Source organism: Nylanderia fulva, unplaced genomic scaffold, assembly GCF_048542155.1.
Source record: "Nylanderia fulva isolate GAGA-0341 unplaced genomic scaffold, ASM4854215v1 Scaffold15, whole genome shotgun sequence".
NCBI classification, from domain to species: Eukaryota; Metazoa; Arthropoda; class Insecta; order Hymenoptera; family Formicidae; genus Nylanderia; species Nylanderia fulva.
Genome location: NW_028189730.1, coordinates 3,463,928 through 3,483,190, shown reverse-complemented (window position 1 = coordinate 3,483,190; position 19,263 = coordinate 3,463,928). Strand labels below are relative to the sequence as shown.

Here is a 19,263-nt window from a genome sequence, read left to right as displayed (position 1 = left end):
ACATTCGCGGCTGCCTATTTACCTCCGGGTTAACCAGACGCTGATAGCAACTATATGCCTACAATTGTCTCCACGGGTTAACCTTTCCACTTCCTGCATTGTTCAAAGCAATGTCGTCGAGCAGATAGCACGCACATGCACATATTCATCGCTTAACTCATTCATTCAAACGACCCAATACACATATTTATTTAACCTTTGACATATTAAATATTTTTTTATGCGAGAAGTGTCGCTTGGATTGACAAGAGAATTTTTTTATGTTACGTATAAATGTATATATATAGCTTCAATTTTACAAATGAAGAATTGACATTTTAATTTAAAAAATTATTGTGTTTATTATTATATGTTCGAGATTAGCTTAAAGATAAAATAAGAAAATAAAATGAAACTTTGGTATATATTATGCTTTTATTATTATCGTCAGAATAAGAATAGGTGCACAGACTAATAAACATATTAATTCTGCTTATTTTTTTATTCATATCAAAATTACAATCTTTTTATTCGCACGAGGTATGAGAATTCATTATATTCAAGTAGGAAACTGACGTCGTTAAACGTCATATTGACCCATTTTAACGTTTAATGACGTAAAGTTTGCTACCTGGAATATTTCATTATATACTCTATACATATCCTGAGAAAGATCCTAAGTAAATATCTCATTAAGTCTGCGAGAATTAAACGAAATTATATATTTAGCTGCACTTTTTTATATTTCATATTTCATTTTCTATATTCAAAAAGAGATAATTACACGTTTTGATAGAAAGAAAGAAAAAAATGTAAAATACGTATAATAATAATTATTATAAAAATTATATTTATATAAATATAAAATTATAAAAAATTAAACTATAAACATAAAACAAAATTATAAAATATTAAACATATACATATATAATAGAAATTCGGTGAATTAGAATAATTACATGTACATAATATAATAATATAAAAATTTAGTGAATTAAAATTATGTAGATATAATAAAATTTCAGGAATAAAAATTGTCTCTTTGTAAAAAAGACATTCTCGCGAATATAATTGCTGATTATATTTGTCTCGATTCACATTAATTATGTGTTATATCCAAATAAATATCAATAGACAACTTTCATTGATGTAAAATAAAATTGAAAATAATATAAATAGCGCGCGCTTGTATTGTCTAATAAAAAAAAATCATTTTTAATTATAAATATATACAACAATCAAATGTGCGTTATCTTCTTCAGATGAGATATCGTTAGAAAATAAACTCGCAATAATATGTTTATCTAGGTCGTGAGAGAAATAATATAATGATGTTTCTTATTCCTTTAGCTTGTGACAAAAATTTAAATGCCATTATTGATACGATGCAATTGCGACACTTCTCTGACAGCTGGAATAAGAAATCATATTTTTATTCGCTTCACTGCGGCAGAATAATTTTCCACAAGACGCGGTCATAGAATACACGAATGTAGAAAGTAAACTGAGCAAATCTAGTAGTTTTAACTATGGTTTAATTGACCAATCGGGGACCAGAGGAGACAAAAAATTCCTCTGCTCTGATTGGTCAATAGAACGTCTAATCGACCTATTGGAACGAGAGGAACTAAATGTCAAACGGAGTAAAATCTAGTGCTAGAAACATTGAAAATTACTAGACAAGTTTAATCAAAAACCAAGTATGTGTACCTGTGTGTACATAAACAATACGTCAATAATAATATAAACCAGCGATTTTCTTAATTTTTTCCTTCTAAATTCTGCAAAATATAAATATATATCGCACAGTAAAATATTAACTTACTGCTGATGTAAAAACAATATTAAAAATCTAACCACTCGCATAATATTCAACAAGGTTCTTCAAGTCGATAATTAATTATTTTAAGTTTTAGTGTTTTAAAAATGTGTTTCTTCGATTAAATTACAAATATTATGTATTTAAATCTTTCCTGTATATTTAATTTGTTATATGAATAATAATTTAAAAAATAATAAATTCTTATTATTTTCTTCTCCAGGTATATAATCCATTGTTACATAAAACTCTGAGATTATGTCAACATTGGAGGATAAAATTTTGGGAGAGAAGCTGCACTACTATTGCAGCAGCTCTAGTGAAGATGAGGAAAATGATTCTGAAGATTCCGATAAGAAAGAATATAATGATGCAAAATGCACTGAGGACAACGCGCAATATGCTGCGCCTGCAGAATGGGATGGGGTTTCTAATAATACAGGACCGAAAGGTGTCATAAGGGTACGAAGTTATTACTTGTATAACTTATATAATTATAATATAATTTGTACTTGTACTTTTGATATTACAATTGCACCTTAATTGTGAAAAAGAGATACTACGATACTATCTAGACAATTATATTTAAGTTTTATTGTTGAATTTTTACATACTTTATATATAATTTATATATATAATATTTATATACTAAATTCAGGAAATATAACTCTTATGCTAATTTGAAGTGTATTCTTCACAGGATTGGCAAAGGTATAAGCAACTAGAAGCAGAAAAGCGAGAATCACAAGAGAAAGAAAAGTTGCAGTTATTTAAGAAGCTGAGTTTAACATGCCGCAGTGCTCTGGACGAAGAGAAGGAAAAGCTAAATGAAACAGATCCAGATCTGGCAAATTTATTGTCTGATGAATTCCTATTGGAATATCAAAAACAGAGAATGCAAGAGATGCTTGCAAAAACAGAAAAGCTTTACTTTGGAAAAGTTTTTGATTTAGAGAGTGCAGACCAGTTCTTGCAAGCCATTGATGAAGAAGACAAGTCAGTGACTATTATTGTTCATATTTATGAAGACAATGTACCTGGCTGTGAAGCTATGAATGGATGCTTGATATCTCTTGCTAAAGAATATCCTCATGTAAAATTTTGTAAAATTCTTGGTATGTAATTTTAAGATTGATATTTTCATTGCCTTCATTAATTTCATTATTTAGACAAACTCTTATTATCAAGTTTCAAAATTATAAATCAACAATAAAATTTTTGTTTTTATTTAAATTTAAATTTATTAAATTTCGTCAAAGAATTTTAGAAAAAACAATGTATCTTAACATTTTTTTTAAATTAAGTATTGTAACGAATCCTATATATTTATTACTTAAAATTATGCTCTTTCAGGATCAATTGCAGGTCTCAGCAAAAAATTCAAAAAATTCGGTTTACCAGCATTGTTAGTATATAAAAAAGGACAAGTTTTAGGAACTTTTGTACATATGACAGATCACCTGGGAATGGACTTTTACTCATCAGATGTAGAGATGTTTCTCATTGAACATGGAATGCTTCCCGATAAAAATTGTGTACCTCTCATCATTTCGAAAAACGAAACAACTTCTGATAAGAAATGAAAAGAGAGAAAACTTAATATTATCATTTTTTTAACATAATTTATCGCGATCTCTTAACAAACCGCACGCAATAACTTATTAATTAAAAACTACACAATATAGAATATTTATCAAAGGTGAATAAAATATAGAGATGACAAAATATAAAAATGCAGGAAAATATTTACTTTTACAATATTTCTTAATTATAAAAAAATATTCCACAATTTTATATTTAAAAAATTATGTTAACTTATCTAAAATATGTTTCTTTTTCTTTATTGCATTACAAAGCTGTAAGTAATTCTCCAATATCTCATCGTATTCGGTGTTTTTCAAATTATCATATAGTTTCTTTAATTCTTCTTTTTTACGAATTTCATCTTTAACTGCTTTTAATTTCTCTTCAACCAATTGATTTAACATTTTGAAAGCGTCGATAGTCGTCGGAGTCTCCTTGAACATTTTAATTGTGCACGAAAGCTTTGTTAATTTTGCTTGCAACTCGGCAATTTGCGTTTGCAGCAGCAAATGCCCTGCCTTTTCTAAATTTGCTTGGCTCATATCCTCGTACTTCAGCTTGTTCCATCTGTCGCTCAATTTCGTATATTTCAGACAATCGCTTTTGCACTGCAAAATTAATTCTTCAACTTTATTCTTCCATTCTACTGCTGATACATCATGACATTCCAGGAATTGGCTGTTTGCAATACACTCGTCGCTCTTCAATGCCTCTTTGACATTTCCTCCTAATTCTTTGTATCTGTAACGTAGAAATAAACAGAGAGTCTTATTATTAAATTATTTACATGTATTATTAGATTTTATAATATTGATGTATGTAAGTTGATATAAGATTATTGTTTAATTATAACACATTTACTTTAATATCATATCGTGTATTTTTTCTCGAAGCATTGTCTCGACACAGCATTTGATTTCCAATTTTTCATCAGGATTCAAGTCAGCCGATGGTAAATCAATAATTCCCAAAAGCTTCAGCTTATCTTGTATATGATTCGTAGATGAAGGAAGATGCATGTATTTGTCAAGTTCATGATTTGTGAGCAATATTTGCAATTTTTTTGCTATATTTTCAGATAGAATATTGTTGTGGTTCAACGATGCTTCCTTCACGCACTGATAAACAATATTGACTTTTCTGTGCTCATTTACATTTTTCTCGCACAATGTAAAAGACTTCATCGCTTTCTCAATTGCATCTGTTTCTTGGAGCTTATCGTTATTACTTTTTATAATGCTAGAATAATTGTCCAACAAGCATTGCGACGAATCCATTCTGCCAATAAATCTACTACTATTATGAGAGATCGTTGAAATATTGGAAATATCTGTAAGAACAAAAACTATGTCTGTGAGGATCTACAAGATAATATTTATGATATTGTTAAAAAGTATTATTTATACCTAACATTTATTGTTGCAATTAAAAAGCCATATATAAACACTTTTTTAAATATCAATTTTATTAACGAAATATTTTATCTAATAATTTTGCAAATTAAAATACGTTACTCACCCAATATTTGACGATCACTAAAATTACTCATGGTTTATTTTCACTATTTAAATCGAGAGATAATTAATCTTTTGTCTATGTTTTTTTAGGATATATATATATTATTTTTTATTAATTAATTTAACGCAATTTTATTACACCGTTATGAATATTCAAAATCAGACTTCTGCGCAATCTCCATCGATGACGCGTTGAGAATCAGCTGTTCCGAGTGTGGTATGTGTCATCTGTCATTGTGTGTGTGTCATATATGTGTGTGTGCTGCGAAATATTTGGATGAGATAGTATGGCGATGACACTTGAAGGAAGGAGGCAAAGAATGGGAAATGTTTTGTATAACATGTCATAATTCAATTATGTGGCATGAATTCGTCCGCTGTCCTGGTATCCTTGTGCGTTATTCGCATCGAGATTTGTGATCCGGAATCGGAAGAGGCCACTAGTGAAGGTAAACGTCCGTTGCACAATTTACAAAAATTTATAGCAATACCTTCTAATATTATTTTATTATATATACATGTCATGTGTATACGTATTTTCAAATTGCAAGATCTCTTATGCAAAAATTATATTATTATATAATATAATTATATTTTATATTTATTTTATATATAATATATTTTATTATATTATATTATATTTATTTTATATATATTATATTATTATTATTGCTCTAATCTAATTTTATTGATATTCCGTTAATTAATATATCGTCTGATAATTATAAATTACAGATAAATGTTTTTATTAAACGAAGAAAATCACGAGGTTTCACAAAATTGTATCTTGAGAATCTTCAATTCAGTATCCTTTTCAATTGATCGGATAACATCCTGTAAATTATTATTAGGTACCATGGCTGCGAGGAAAATGAAAGGTTGCAGAGAAACGAGAGATATCTCTGTGGAGACTTACACAAATGTGACAGAGAACCCATCCCGCTTGTTATCAAGTCAAAGCACAAGCAAGTCGCATTCATCCTCAAGGTCCAATTCTGAAGAGACATCATTTGGAAATTCTAATCATAATGCGGGTTCAGGAGAACTCAGCGGTGCTACTTCCAACACCTCCCCGGATCAAATAAGTTTTATCTCTGGAAATCCTTTTGTCGAAGTTACAAAAGGCATACTTCATCTTTATAAAGAAGAGTGAGTAGTTCTTTTTTTTTACTGTACTAAATTATATAGTATTAACAATTATATCAAAAACTTGAGATGTTGATTCTTTTGTTTAATTTCTCTATTTTTTTAACATAGTGAATTGACTGAGATGCGCTGTGCAGCGGATCGCAGTCATACCATCTGTATTCTGTCGGTTCCAGCAACAATGACTTGCCACGATCTTTTAACATTCACAGCAGCTTGCCATCAGAACATACAACACTTTAGAATTCTCAGAGATGGCAGTCCTAATCTGTACATGGCTCTGATTACCTTCAGATCATCAGTAAGTAAATAAAAATTTGATACTTTGATGTTTCAGAGAAAACTCATCGACTTGATGTACGAAATTAAACTAGCATTAAATTAAAATTAAATTAAAATGTTTGCTAGAAATTGTACAAATATATAATAAGTAGTGGAGAATTAATTAGAGACTATAGTTTGACAAATATCTATTTGCATTTTAGAGCGCAGCGAGCGAGTTCTACGAAACTTTCAATGGGGCGCCATATAATTCTCTGGAGCCAGATGTGGTTTGTCACATGGTGTTCGTATCTAGAGTCGAAGTAGGAGATAACGGAATGCCTCTGAGTGGACACACGGAATTACCATCGTGTCCAGTTTGTCTGGAAAGGATGGACGAGAGCGTGGACGGAATTCTGACAATACTGTGCAACCATACCTTCCACTCCAGCTGCCTCGTAAAGTGGGGCGATACGTCCTGTCCGATTTGTCGATACGCACAAACACCCGAGCCATTAGCCGATAGTCGTTGCATGGAATGTGGTAAGCATTTGGTTGCTGAGTTTTAAGCTTGATGCAAATATATAATTCTTTAAAAATTTATTCCATTTTATTTGCATTTTCTTCGAATATTTGAATCTATCGAAATCGAAACTTGTTACAGCGCTTTACATGAACGTCTTTAGTTGCAGACACCAGCAATGATGCACTGTGGATTTGTTTGATTTGTGGCCATGTGGGCTGCTCGCGTTATCACCAGGGTCACGCGTTCGAACATTACCAGGAGACACACCACTGCTACGCGATGCAGCTGGGTAACAATCGTGTCTGGGATTACGTGGGTGATAATTTTGTCCACCGACTGCTGCAGGACAAGGACGGTAAGATGGTGGAGGGTGGTCAACCCGCAACCAAGAGCGAGGGCGCCGCCGTGGAAGAGAAGGTCGACTCTGTGCAGCTGGAATTTACATATTTACTAACGTCGCAGTTGGAAACACAACGGGAGTACTTTGAAGAGAGACTGAGTCGCTTGGAGCAACGTTCCATGGCGGATATCAGCGAGCTGAGGGATAAGTTGGGAGAAGTGCTCGAGGAAAACTCGCAGTTCAAGGTAGACAATCAGTTTCAAGTTAATGGTGAACAATTTTTTCTTTTCCCTCATCTGCTCTCAGTGTTTGCTGTTATCTAAATAAAATTATATAGACGATTATCTAGATGAAACTTTGGCGTTATCTTATTTTTATATAGATCATAAAAATATGTATTATCTAAATGTATCTCCATCTTAGATGAAAAAAGTATTGTCTTTACTAAATTATCTAGAATAATTTTCAGGTAATTTTGATTTAGAATCATAGCATGAAAATACTTAAATAGGAGAATTAAGTAGTAAAAGATAAAAATTTATAAATAAAAATATGAATACATATATTTTTATCTCTTTTGCAATTTATATTTTTCTATAACTGTGTTTACATAATTAATTTTGTCTAGATGAATCGCCATATAATTTTTATCTTTTATCTAGATATATTTAAAACAAAATAATCTTCATCTTATCTAATATAAATTTACATATTTTTATCTCAGCTTTATCTAGCTAATTTTAAAATCATCTAAGCACAACATTATCTGTTCTTTGTCAGCTTAATTACACCAATGTCTCTTATTTTAACAGAAACAATTTGCGACGTTTAATCGCGACAAGCAGACCCTGGAGAAGCGCTTACTGCATTCCACTAACAAGCTGGCGCAAGTGCAGACGGAATTGACCGAAGAGAAGGATCTGAGAAAGGCTCTGCAACTGAATCAGACTTCGTGGCAAACGAAATATAAGAAGCTGCAGGATGAATTGTCCGAACTGAAGAAGACGAAAGAAGCCGAGACCACCGATTTGAAAGAACAAATCCGAGATCTCATGTTTTTCCTCGACGCTCAAAAGCAGATCGAGGAGTCCGCCGATCGAGAAGAAATTGCCGCCGGTCGCATTGTCATTCCTCCGAGTTCCAAGAGTGACAAATCGTCAGGATCTCGAGGACACAAAGGTCACAAGAGGTATTAACGTCGGCGAGGATAGTTGAAGGTTTTTTTTATATTTCTTGATCCATTTAAACTTTAATCTATTGCATATTTCGATGAATTCTTTATTGATCTTCGAGAGAAAATGCGAGGAAAAATATTTTTGTGAATGTCAATTATTACAAAATTTTTTAATATCACAAAATTTTATAAAAGTAATCATAAATTACCGAACTAGGAAAAATTATAAACTGTCTGCGCTATATATCACTAAGCAAAATCAATTCTTATCACGTCTCATGTATTCTCGTCGTGTTTAAATCCCGGATTATCATATTGAAATTGATTGGAATTCGATAGTCTTGGTCGCAGTTGAAAAGTCTCATTGTTCGAAGATCTTCTTAAATTATCAGCATCATCATAAATATCATATGGTCTACGAGTTTGCGTCTTTCTCTTCGCTTCTAGAATGGATGATCGTCTTCGTTCTAAGGCGCTAAATGCACTTTGTGATATTCGTGTGGACATGTGTCGCGATAAACCTGCGAAATAAACAAAGTTCTCAGCAAAAAACAACATAAAAGTAATAAATGTGACGAAAATTGACGACATTGCATTAGCATAGCAATGTATGTGTGTGTATATATATATATATATATATATATATATATATATATATGTATGTATATATATATATATATATATATATATATATATGTATGTATATATATATATATATACTGTATTATATATAAGGCAGTGAAATAATATCAAACTTTTCAATCTTTTGTGTTCTTCGAAATTTTTTTGTCTTCTCTTTTATATCAACTTTGTATTTGTCCTTGATAATTAATTTGTGAAAGCGCTTACATTCTTGAATTAAAAAAAAATGTACAGAAATAAGAGTAAAAGAAACTATACCTGATGCATCCGGATCATGAAGCTTTCGTCGAAACAGCCTTTCAAAGTTTCCCATCAGCTTCGACGACCCTTGCGAAATATCTGTCAATTCCTGTATAGTTCTTCGTCTACCAGGAGATGTCATGGTACTTCGCCTGTGTTCATAAATCAGATCCTCTTGTGCCATGCGTTGAAGCCCTTCTGCTATTTTATCAGCATCTTTTTCGAAATCCGAAGAAGTTTGCTGAGAATATGGGCCATGGAAACGTAGCCAGGATTTTATCTAGGAAAAGGCAAAAATTATCAAATTAAACTTAACAAAATTTTTTACCTATTTTTATATAAGAATTTATATTTATTATTTTTATTAACGCCAGTTAATCTTCAGAAAATCTTTGAAGTACCCCTCCTTCTTCCAGTTTCTTCTTTATTATATAATGATTAAATATTTAATGATTCGATTTTCGTAAAATATTGTAAATCTTTTATAATTAGTTTTTAATAAAGCAAAGAGAAATTACATAAAAGCGAAAGAGAAAAATGAAATGACTATTTTTGTAAGAAGAGAAAGAAAATATTTTCTATTTAAAATTAAATTTTGTATATTTTTCATCTCTCTTGTAAAAATAAATCTATTTTGTATTTCTGAAAATAGACTTAAAAAAAACATAAAAATCTGTTCAATTTTTTTCAAAATATATAAAAAAAAATATTTTTACAGATAAACTTTATTTTAAAAATATATTACCTTGGCCCAGAAAGGAAGTTTCGTATTAGCGAGCACATGAGTGAATGTACCGAATCGGTGTACTAACATAGCGAAAAACTGAATGCCCAAGATGCTGATGAATGCGGCAATAAATAGGCATCCGATCGGCTCGAGTCTTAAATATTCTTTTGTCAAGTGCACCTATAAAAAATTAAAATACATGTCATAAGACGCGTAGTAATTAGGAATTAATTAATTTGAAGCTTAGAAATTATTGTACTTTTGTATTGAGCTCTATAATCTTAATTGTTGTATACAATTACGATTAATATCGTATACAAAATTGAGATTATTAAATTAAGATTTGTGTGATATATTAGATGTAAGAAATATACGTGATATTGTTGATGAGAACCAATAATAATATGTATGATTATTATCAAAATATTTACCTCAAATCTCGTCGCAACGCATGTAATATTGTACTTCATCCCCAGTGGCCATTGAAAATGCAATATATCTTTATTCAACTGCATAAGAAATACTATCAGCACGAACAGAGCGTTTATCATGAAGAATTTTAATAAATAGGCATCGCGGCAGTTCATTAGCTCCTCAGTTATTTTATTCTATAAACAAAATTTATTTAAAAAATAGGACACAATAAAATAGCAAATAATTAGTAATATTTCAGCATTGTTCTTTTTACTGTTCAATATCATGAAACAGAAAATTTCGCATATTTTTCGCATTATATAATTTTATATTATATAATTATTTTCACTTATTCTTCTTTTTTACAGAGATAAAAATAACAGATCAAACTTCTACCTGAGTTTCTTCGTCGGTTTCAATCGGTCGCAGATATCTTCCAATCAATGTTTTCCAGAATTCTTCCTCGGAATGCGATAGAAAATCCACCTCGCCCTTTCGCATTCTTTCATCCTGGAGCCAATAAGGACTAATGAGGAAGCTGGAAGAACGATCGTAGCTAGACATTCCTGACACCTGCGTTAGAACATCGCTTTCGTCGTCAACATCGTCGACGTCTTTGTAGATCTCGTTCTCATGATCGCTCTTTTCGCTCATGTGTTGTAGCTCTCTCTCTTCGTGTCCGACTTCCTCCTCTACTATCTCTTCCATTGGAAAATATTGTTTGGTATATATATTAGCGTTGGAAGATGACTGAACAACGCTATTTGTTTCCATGTTTGTTGTTGCATGCAGTCTGTAATTTATCAATATAATTAAGTCTTACAAGATCAGTAAGTCAATTTGGACAATTCAAATCTCTTAGTGATATTTTATTTAATTAAAATTTATATTTTCATAATTTATTATTAAAATTTATTATAATATATATATATATATATATATATATATATATATTAATAATTATATAATATTTATAAAAGATATCTTTGTGATTCTATTTACATCTTGTAATTATAGATTATAGATGATATAATTAGATATAAATAATTATAGATGACTGATGAGTTTCTTAATGATTGTAAAAGAGTCCACACCTGTCTAATATCATATTCTGCTGTTTATTGATTTGTTCTAAGGTCTCGTTGATCTCGTTCAACCGCTTCTCTTCATAACTTATTCCCGAATGTATGCAGCAGACGCATTTAAAAAGATCCCCCAAGGAAAATTCAAATGAACCTTTTTGATTCCCATCTTGCTTGTTCCCCGTTCTTCTCATGAATTCGGATATATTGCCAATTGCTGTAGATTTCTTCTGCTCATCTTGAGGCTTCTTCATTTTTTTCGTTATTGTAACATATGATTATTTTTAATTGATTTGATAACATTTTTAATGATTTTTATAACGTATGATTATTTTTCAGAATATTTTATCAAAAAGTCTATAAAGAAAGTAAAGCATGGAAAGAAAAATTCGCAAAAAAAATATCAATTAATTTAGGCGAGAAAAGAAGAGAAAAACCGATAAATCTTGAAGAAGTAGTCCTCTGTAACCCTCCTTTTTCGAGGTATATTTAAATAATTTTCATCTCTGAATAACTCGAAGAACGTTTAACAAACATCGGACACTTACGACACTCGCATTCTTCGAATCTCGCGTACCCCACGTGACGTTATGTACGTTGAAGACAGAGAAGATGGTCAGCAGCATGTACATGGCCGGCACCGTGACGTAATAGATGATGCCGCACAGCAGACAGAGCGCTTCCTGGGGATGTAGCAGGCCAGCTATTGTCATTTGGCACGCGACAATGAAGAAGAGAAGGCTGCTAGGTGCCAACCATCCATCCTCGGCGATTTGTAGCATAATTCCCACCAGGACGATTACCATCACCAGCCCATACATAGCACTGATGACCTGGGCTACAAATAACTGCGCAAAACCATGCTTTATCAACAGGTACTTTAACAATTATACGTTACAATAAAGTCTAATAAAGTCATATCTTGAAAGAATTTCTTAGATATGTCTCTAGGGATAAAATATCCCAACAAACAGGTATACAAATGTTATGTATGTACATGTAAGTAATCAAGCATGTTACATGTAATGTATATGTTAGTTGTAATTTTTCACTCATAGATGTAACATTTTTAATGTAACATATATTACATTGTATGTATAGCACATTGATGTATCGATAAGTCAGTGCTGTCTTAGGATATAATGACAATATAACTACGATGTAATATATGTTATATTAAAAATGTTACATCTATGAGTGGGAAATTACAACTAATACATATGTTACATGTAACATGCTGAATACTTACATGCATATAATATTTATATACTGTGTTTGCTGGGATTATTCGAATCACATACCTGAATGCGTTCCTTGCAGATGAAGCAGACTCCAATGAAGATGCTGATTGGGATCAGATTGTACCAGAAACTGGTCCAGTTATCGATATGAAAGGCAGCAACAAATGCACCGACCAGCATCAGAAATATTGTACCCGGTCCCAAGATTGTGCTCCCTTAAGACGATCAATTTCAATATATAACTTTAAAAATATATAATTAATATCAGAGTATTTACGTGTCGCCAGTGAAGAATAAATTAAGAAATTATTATAACAACCCAACTGGCTTCAATGTTCTTTATTAATTAATAATTCATAAAAATTATAAGATAATCGTCTGGTTATAATTTTTATGTCTGGTTATAACTTTTATATAACAATTCATAAAAATTATAAGACAATTGTCTGCGGTTAACATTTTTATGAATTGTTAATTAATAAAAAGTATTGAAGCCAGTTGAGTTGTTATAATAATTTCTTAATATATAATTAATGTTATACGCTGATGAAGACACACCCATCAAGGCCCATTGATAAGCGATGTACAGCCAGGAGATATCATTGTTCACTTCTCTCGTCACTTTGGCGGTTATCAATAAGTCAAATATATTCGCGACAGTGGAGGGAATCCATCTACGACGTTGTATGAACAAGTCCTTAAAGAGTTCCGGTGCGTGAGTGTACGCGTCGCTCGCCGCCGAGTATTCGACCTAGGGAGAAGACGAGAAGTAAATTGATTTCTTTAAATAGTATATCATGTCACAGGATCAGTTTCTAAATTACTTATATAGTTAGTTATATAAATGAATTTGATAATTCAAATATGTTGAGTTGATTGCAAAGTTAAGATTGTTTCCATCAAGAATGTATGTACTCAGATTGTTCACAATCTTTTCTTTTATGTGTACTACTGTTTCTTTTTTAAATTGTTTTTAAAAAATTATGTATCATTTTTTCAGTTTACACTTGAAAAAGACCACAACCATATGGTCGAAACGTTGTAATTTCTAATTAATAAACAAAAATTTTGGCTAGTTTGGACGATTCATTTAGAAACTGATGCTGTGATTAATTGCCTCTTTTTTCCAGTTTATTTAAAACAACTTACTCGGAAACCCATTTGAAGAAGCAACGTGCAGAGCCATCGGTCCTCGCCTTGATCGTACTGAATGTAATGTCTAGCTTCAGTAGACTTGGTGGCATATTTCGCCATCACGTACATCAAGGCCTTCGCTCGGAAAAGCGAGAAGCAGCCTGGACTGCACAAGACGCAACCGATCGTGTGCTCGGTGGACTTCTGCAGCCAGTGACCGATGGCGTATTCGAACTTTTGGAACCAAACTATTGGACCTGCGTGGAAAATAAATTCAGATGATGCTCAGCATAGATTAGAGATTTTATATATAAAAAAAACACTTGTTTGAAAAGAGCTTCTATTACCCCAATAAGTTAAATATTTGTTTCGCCTTCTTGTATTTTTGTCTCGTTCTATATTGGATATTAATTGAAGGGTTCCAGCATCTTTTACACATACCTGATCCAACAGGATGAATTCGACCGCATGCTGCACCAAGATCCCTATCCTTTTTCATCAGATCCACCAGGATTTTGACAGCGAAAGGTCGGAAGTCAATGTCTCCATCCAGGGTGAGAATGTACGTGTTCTCGGCAATGTTCTCTTTACGATCCATCTCGATCGATAGACCCACCAGACGGTAGCCCAAAAGATAATACATGTACATCACCTTGAAAAGTTACACAGGACATCTCTTGAATCGTACATCAATTTTTTGAAATATTACATGAATTTTTCTTTAATCTCTAAGAAAAAGAAACTCTACTTTTGCTTCTTCTGATGCGTTTATAGGAGACACCTAAGGTTATTTGAAGACGATTTTTCTTCAGCGAAAATGTCGAGGAAGATCACCATTTTTTCAATGTTCCCAATTTTTGAAATCATGTATCTTTGTAACTAAACCATAAATTAAAATTCTATATTAAAGTACTTTACCTGAAATTAACTAAAAAATGTAGTTTTGTTAATAATTTATTTTCACAAGGCTTAGTTTACAAAAAAAGCTTTATTTTCAATCGTTTATAATTCGAAAATTATTGGTGCCTGGACATTTTCGCTGAGGAAAAATCGTCTCAAGAATCTTCTATTAACGTGATACAACAAGTCTGGGACTCCCTGTATATATTGATTTCTACACTCAAATACCTGGCTCCATCGTTTCCTGTGCCTGATCTTATTTTTATCCTTCAAATGAACAATCAGCTTAGTCTTTGCAGGTAACGTCCATACAAGACGACCCCCGTAAGGCGTCGGATATTTAATAGGCGGTGTATAAGGCATTCGCAAATTCTCCACATTACTTTGGACTGTTTCGACCAACGTTATCACATACTGATTGACCTGCGTCTCGTTTTCGTCGTGGTTGCACAAACCAATGCAACCGTGCATGCAGCAAAAGGCGTCGTCGAAGAAAATGTGTGCTGCGGAAGAAAAATGCATGAGTTTGTCAGTAAAAAAAACAATATTTGCAAAATAGAAGAAGATTAAATTGTAATTTTAATTTCTTTTATAAAAAAACATGTGAATAAGTTCGATTTATGAATAGGTACAGGATTTTGATTTTTGGTGGAATTGGCTGTTTTTTCTTTGTGATTTCCTTTGTGATTATATTAAGAGCAATTTCCCGTGTATTAGTAATTGTAATTTTAATTTCTTTTATAAAAAAATGTGAATAGATTCGATCAGAATTTTCCCTCGTGAGTGTCAGTCGTTTCAAATAAAGGACCAAATACATATGATTTTAGTTTTCGATGGAATTGGCTGTTTTTTTCTTTGTGATTTCCTTTGTGATTATTAAAAGCAATTTCCCAATTTATGTAATGAACGCGACTTACTTTCCAATTCGTAATAATCCGCGATTTGAACCTTGTAACATTTCTGCGTGACGCGCATCGCGCACTGATCCTTGTCCAGTCGCAGGATGCTGCTCATCAAATGATTCATCTCGTTTTTCTCTTCGTGCCACATCGTAGCGCAAGCATATATCTTGGTGACACGATCCTTGCGTTTGTCGACCGTCATGTTTGGATCTGTGCCAAAATCCTGATCCCTTCCAATGTCTAAACCGATATCCATTTCTATCTTGAAGTCGTCATTCTGAAATTCCAGCATCGATTATAATAAATATGCGATTGCGATAGATAGATAAAGATATCGTGCAATCCTTTACTAGAATTTCGCCATCTTTGCTTTCCTCCTCATTGCCCTCATCAGCATTATCATTCTGCATTTTTCTGTTCAAGGCTAAACACTGCTCAATCATAAGCGAGTCGTAAGTGATGATGGAGAAGATCCTTTCCGCTAGTGCCAGCCTTTCATTCTGGGTGGTCCACAAATGTCTCGTGATCCATATCTGCGACATCAGCCACAGCAGCCAACACCAAACGTACCAATCGGAGAAGAATGCGCTCCAATTCGTACGAATTGATTCAGAGTCGTACCAAGACTCTCTGAAGAAGAGGTAATCCGTACTCGGCATCGAGTCGTGAAGGACGCAGTTGTTCCTGGCGACGCAAAGTCCCATGATCAGGAGCACTGTTCCCAGACCAGCCAGACTCGTCGGAAACGCGAAACCAAACTGGTGCATATGGGTCCTGTAGGCGAATTTGCCTGAAATCATTTATTCCTCTAAAAGTTCAAACGTTATAAAGATATCCAACTTCAAAATGAATCTGTTACTCTTTGGATTTTTGCATTTTACGGATCTGTATGATTTTTGTTGTCTGTGAACTTACAAGATTGATACATTATCATGGCGCAGACGGCTTGTACCGCAAAGGTGCAGAGGGGCAGCAAACTAACTACGGACCAGAAGTCCTTATGCTTCGACACGTTTGGAAGAGAAATCCGAGTAATGTTGTACTCTTCGGTGAATGTCGGTGAGAAGAAGCTCGCGGCGTCTATCCCTTTGCAGACGTTGACGACGAAGGCACCGATGATAAAAACAAATATCCTGCAAAGGGACGCGTATCCTTGCACTATCTGCTGACCCGGCTGGAGATCCCGCTTCATGGAGTATAAGAATCGTAGCAGACCTATTAGAAGAGTTTCTTAAGAAACCGTATGTTCAATCAGTTCTAAATTCATAATTATAATTGTATAAATTTACTGTATAAATTTTACAGTATAAATTTGATCCTAACTTTTTTTTATGCAAATCATATATTATTTTGCTGAAGCTCTGTTCTGCATATTCAATCAGTTCTAAATTGATAATTATAATTGTATAAATTTACTGTATAAATTTGATCCTAACTTTTTTAAATGCAAATCATATATTCTTTTGCTGAAGTTCTGTTCTGAAGTTTCTCGCCTATAAAATCTAATAATTATCATTTATATAAAACATTTGTACGTACCGATATTGCTATGAACCGATACAAAGTTGCTCCACCAACGAATCGAGCACAATATAAGAGCGACGGGAAAGATCCAAGTCGATGATTTGTTAATGTTATGTTGAAGCGGCAAGAACATTCCGCTAATTTGTGATAACAAGGCCAGAGCGTCAAAAACTTTGAATAATCTTGATTGGCAGGTCGATAAATTTCGAGTCTCATCATTTCGCGAGAATAAATCTAAAGAATATTATTAATAATCCAAATCCAATTGGCGGAAGTAAAAATGTACATCTATTATTAACTGTTCCAAATCGGGCAACCATTATAAAATATATATATATATATATATATATATATATATAATTATCAGTTTTTTCCATTTAATTAATCAATTTAATGTATTATTTGTCGTTTTCAAATTTAATTAATTATCTATTTTAAAAAACTTGATTTCTTATAATATATATATATATATATATATATATATATATATATATATATATATATATTATCATTATAAGAAATCAAGTTTTTTAAAATAGATAAATTTAATTAATTAAATTTGAAAACGACAAATAATACATTAAATTGATTAATTAATGGAAAAAACTGATAATTGCCATGTTTAAATTTGTGTTAATAATAGATTGATCGAGCCATTTGTTATCTCACCCAGTAATTACAAACTTACTTAACAATCCCGGTACAAAACACAGACAACAAAAAATGGCGGCGCCTTGCACCGCCTCGATTTCCGGTAGGATGACAAAAATTAACAGGATCAAACCGATCGTGTGTAGAGTATCTGTCAAGATCATGAACAGGATGTTTCGTTTTTTCGCCATCCTCGGTTTCTTTTTGAATAAGTAATGCCCTAAGGCGTTTAACACGCCGATGCATTCCGGTACGAGAAACATAAAAATCAGACACCAAGTCCATTTTATGTAGCCATCCTGCGTATGTTCGAAAAATTCCTTCCCCTCTAAGAAAATCAGAAATTTTACACTATATATATATTTATATTGCGTAATGAGTATGCGATAAAAATAAATTTGCTTCAAAATGTGTGTATTATTAATAGAAAATATGATGATGTAATGATACACTGTATAGCATAGCAATATAATAAATTAACGATAAGACCAAATTCCGATAGTATTATCGGGCTAAGTATTAATATTACAATAAAATTATTTTTCTCCAAATTTTTATGCAAATAGTATTTAATTTAAACTTCTTTGCATAATTATATGTTTCAATAAATAATTAATTTTATGTTTACACTCTAAAGAATTTTTTTCATTTATATATGTAATCTTAATTCAGCTTCCTTTAATTAAATTTTTGAGTCTTTTAAATGTCTAATTTTAAAATTTCGTATAACAAAAAATTAAATTTCAAAACTGATAACTTCAATACAAAATTGTGTATATATTAAAAACTTTTTTTAGAGACTGCTGAATAGCTTTTAAATATTTTGAACTCTTCGAAACGTCAGAATTTTCTTGGTCACAATTGTGTACAAAAATTTTTTTTAATTGCATATTAAATTAAAACTACCTGAATTATCGCAATGCGGCAACAGATGACTACCCTTCTGCAACTGTGAGATTGCAAATAAGACGGCAGTTTTAGCCACAATACCGCTGCATAAAACGATGATAAATAGCAATCCATAAATTAACACTTTTAAGACATAAATGGTAATCGCGAAAAACCGATTACTCTCTCCAGATCCGCTTTCTATCTGAGAGGGGAAGCTTCTAAACATGTCCCATGGTGGAACATCCTCCTGCGAACTAAAAAGCTTTTGATCTACAGCCTGTATCTTCGACACTTATTACTTATTCATTTTTATTTACAATTTTAAATAATTATGTGTACTAATAAATTAGTAAATTGTTAATAATATATTTTTTAAGCTGTTCCAGTCATACACTTTTCGACTAATTTCTAGATTATTACAAGAGCGCGTTTATAGTCCAAGCAAAAAATGGAAGATCCAACTAACATACCCCTCTTCCTCATTTTCCTCTGAACTGCTGTCATCATAATAATCATTCTCGTAAAAACTGATTCTCGGTCCGTTTTCTGGATTGATCGATGACATATTT

The 19,263-nt window shown here is 32.1% G+C and overlaps 4 protein-coding genes and 1 long non-coding RNA gene across 6 annotated transcripts; 3 read left to right on the top strand and 2 right to left on the bottom strand.

The window, feature by feature from the left end:
• The first annotated feature begins 1,614 nt into the window (after positions 1–1,614).
• LOC114943237 (phosducin-like protein 1) lies at positions 1,615–4,253 on the top strand. 2 transcript variants are annotated; one of them, XM_029318834.2, is made up of 4 exons: positions 1,615–1,679; positions 2,022–2,260; positions 2,499–2,913; positions 3,152–4,253. In XM_029318834.2, the coding sequence occupies exons 2-4, from the start codon at positions 2,057–2,059 to the stop codon at positions 3,379–3,381; spliced, it is 849 nt and encodes a 282-aa protein (XP_029174667.1). In that variant the 5' UTR covers positions 1,615–1,679; positions 2,022–2,056; the 3' UTR covers positions 3,382–4,253. The 2 variants fall into 2 exon arrangements, with proteins under 2 accessions (XP_029174667.1, XP_029174666.1); XM_029318833.2 differs by lacking the exon at positions 1,615–1,679 and adding an exon at positions 1,686–1,858.
• On the bottom strand, positions 3,526–5,288 carry LOC114943235 (uncharacterized). The gene is made up of 3 exons (XM_029318831.2): positions 4,901–5,288; positions 4,244–4,712; positions 3,526–4,123 (listed from the first exon to the last, which is right to left on the bottom strand). Exons 1-3 carry the CDS (start codon positions 4,929–4,931, stop codon positions 3,604–3,606), a joined length of 1,020 nt encoding a protein of 339 aa, XP_029174664.1. The 5' UTR covers positions 4,932–5,288; the 3' UTR covers positions 3,526–3,603.
• On the top strand, positions 4,323–10,620 carry LOC114943234 (BRCA1-associated protein). The gene is made up of 6 exons (XM_029318829.2): positions 4,323–5,348; positions 5,751–6,048; positions 6,157–6,346; positions 6,531–6,849; positions 6,993–7,417; positions 7,985–10,620. Exons 1-6 carry the CDS (start codon positions 5,264–5,266, stop codon positions 8,366–8,368), a joined length of 1,701 nt encoding a protein of 566 aa, XP_029174662.1. The 5' UTR covers positions 4,323–5,263; the 3' UTR covers positions 8,369–10,620.
• On the bottom strand, positions 8,239–19,124 carry LOC114943233 (chitin synthase chs-2). The gene is made up of 18 exons (XM_029318828.2): positions 18,710–19,124; positions 17,841–18,131; positions 17,168–17,386; positions 16,544–16,843; positions 15,979–16,418; positions 15,644–15,905; positions 14,955–15,229; positions 14,268–14,478; positions 13,842–14,083; positions 13,251–13,443; positions 12,753–12,907; positions 12,000–12,299; positions 11,464–11,699; positions 10,766–11,162; positions 10,387–10,563; positions 9,974–10,135; positions 9,247–9,508; positions 8,239–8,867 (listed from the first exon to the last, which is right to left on the bottom strand). Exons 1-18 carry the CDS (start codon positions 18,918–18,920, stop codon positions 8,623–8,625), a joined length of 4,578 nt encoding a protein of 1,525 aa, XP_029174661.2. The 5' UTR covers positions 18,921–19,124; the 3' UTR covers positions 8,239–8,622.
• LOC146724093 (uncharacterized) lies at positions 13,128–15,208 on the top strand. The gene is made up of 2 exons (XR_014924221.1): positions 13,128–13,461; positions 13,823–15,208. It is a non-coding gene; the product is annotated as an uncharacterized LOC146724093 (long non-coding RNA).
• Positions 19,125–19,263: the final 139 nt, after the last annotated feature.

Excerpts from the sequence above, each read along its gene's own strand:
- LOC114943233 (XM_029318828.2), bottom strand. The coding sequence starts at position 18,920 with ATGTTTAGAAGCTTCCCCTCTCAGATAGAAAGCGGATCTGGAGAGAGT. Across the intron at positions 14,084-14,267 it reads AATTCATCCTGTTGGATCAG|GTCCAATAGTTTGGTTCCAA; the intron begins GTATGTGTAAAA and ends TTTTCCACGCAG. Across the intron at positions 9,509-9,973 it reads AACTTCCTTTCTGGGCCAAG|ATAAAATCCTGGCTACGTTT; the intron begins GTAATATATTTT and ends GCCTTTTCCTAG.
- LOC114943237 (XM_029318834.2), top strand. The coding sequence starts at position 2,057 with ATGTCAACATTGGAGGATAAAATTTTGGGAGAGAAGCTGCACTACTAT. Across the intron at positions 2,261-2,498 it reads GACCGAAAGGTGTCATAAGG|GATTGGCAAAGGTATAAGCA; the intron begins GTACGAAGTTAT and ends TATTCTTCACAG. Across the intron at positions 2,914-3,151 it reads AAAATTTTGTAAAATTCTTG|GATCAATTGCAGGTCTCAGC; the intron begins GTATGTAATTTT and ends ATGCTCTTTCAG.
- LOC114943235 (XM_029318831.2), bottom strand. The coding sequence starts at position 4,931 with ATGAGTAATTTTAGTGATCGTCAAATATTGG. Across the intron at positions 4,713-4,900 it reads TAGTGATCGTCAAATATTGG|ATATTTCCAATATTTCAACG; the intron begins GTGAGTAACGTA and ends TTGTTCTTACAG. Across the intron at positions 4,124-4,243 it reads ATACACGATATGATATTAAA|ATACAAAGAATTAGGAGGAA; the intron begins GTAAATGTGTTA and ends TCTACGTTACAG.
- LOC114943234 (XM_029318829.2), top strand. The coding sequence starts at position 5,264 with ATGAATTCGTCCGCTGTCCTGGTATCCTTGTGCGTTATTCGCATCGAG. Across the intron at positions 5,349-5,750 it reads GGAAGAGGCCACTAGTGAAG|GTACCATGGCTGCGAGGAAA; the intron begins GTAAACGTCCGT and ends AATTATTATTAG. Across the intron at positions 6,850-6,992 it reads TAGTCGTTGCATGGAATGTG|TTGCAGACACCAGCAATGAT; the intron begins GTAAGCATTTGG and ends GAACGTCTTTAG.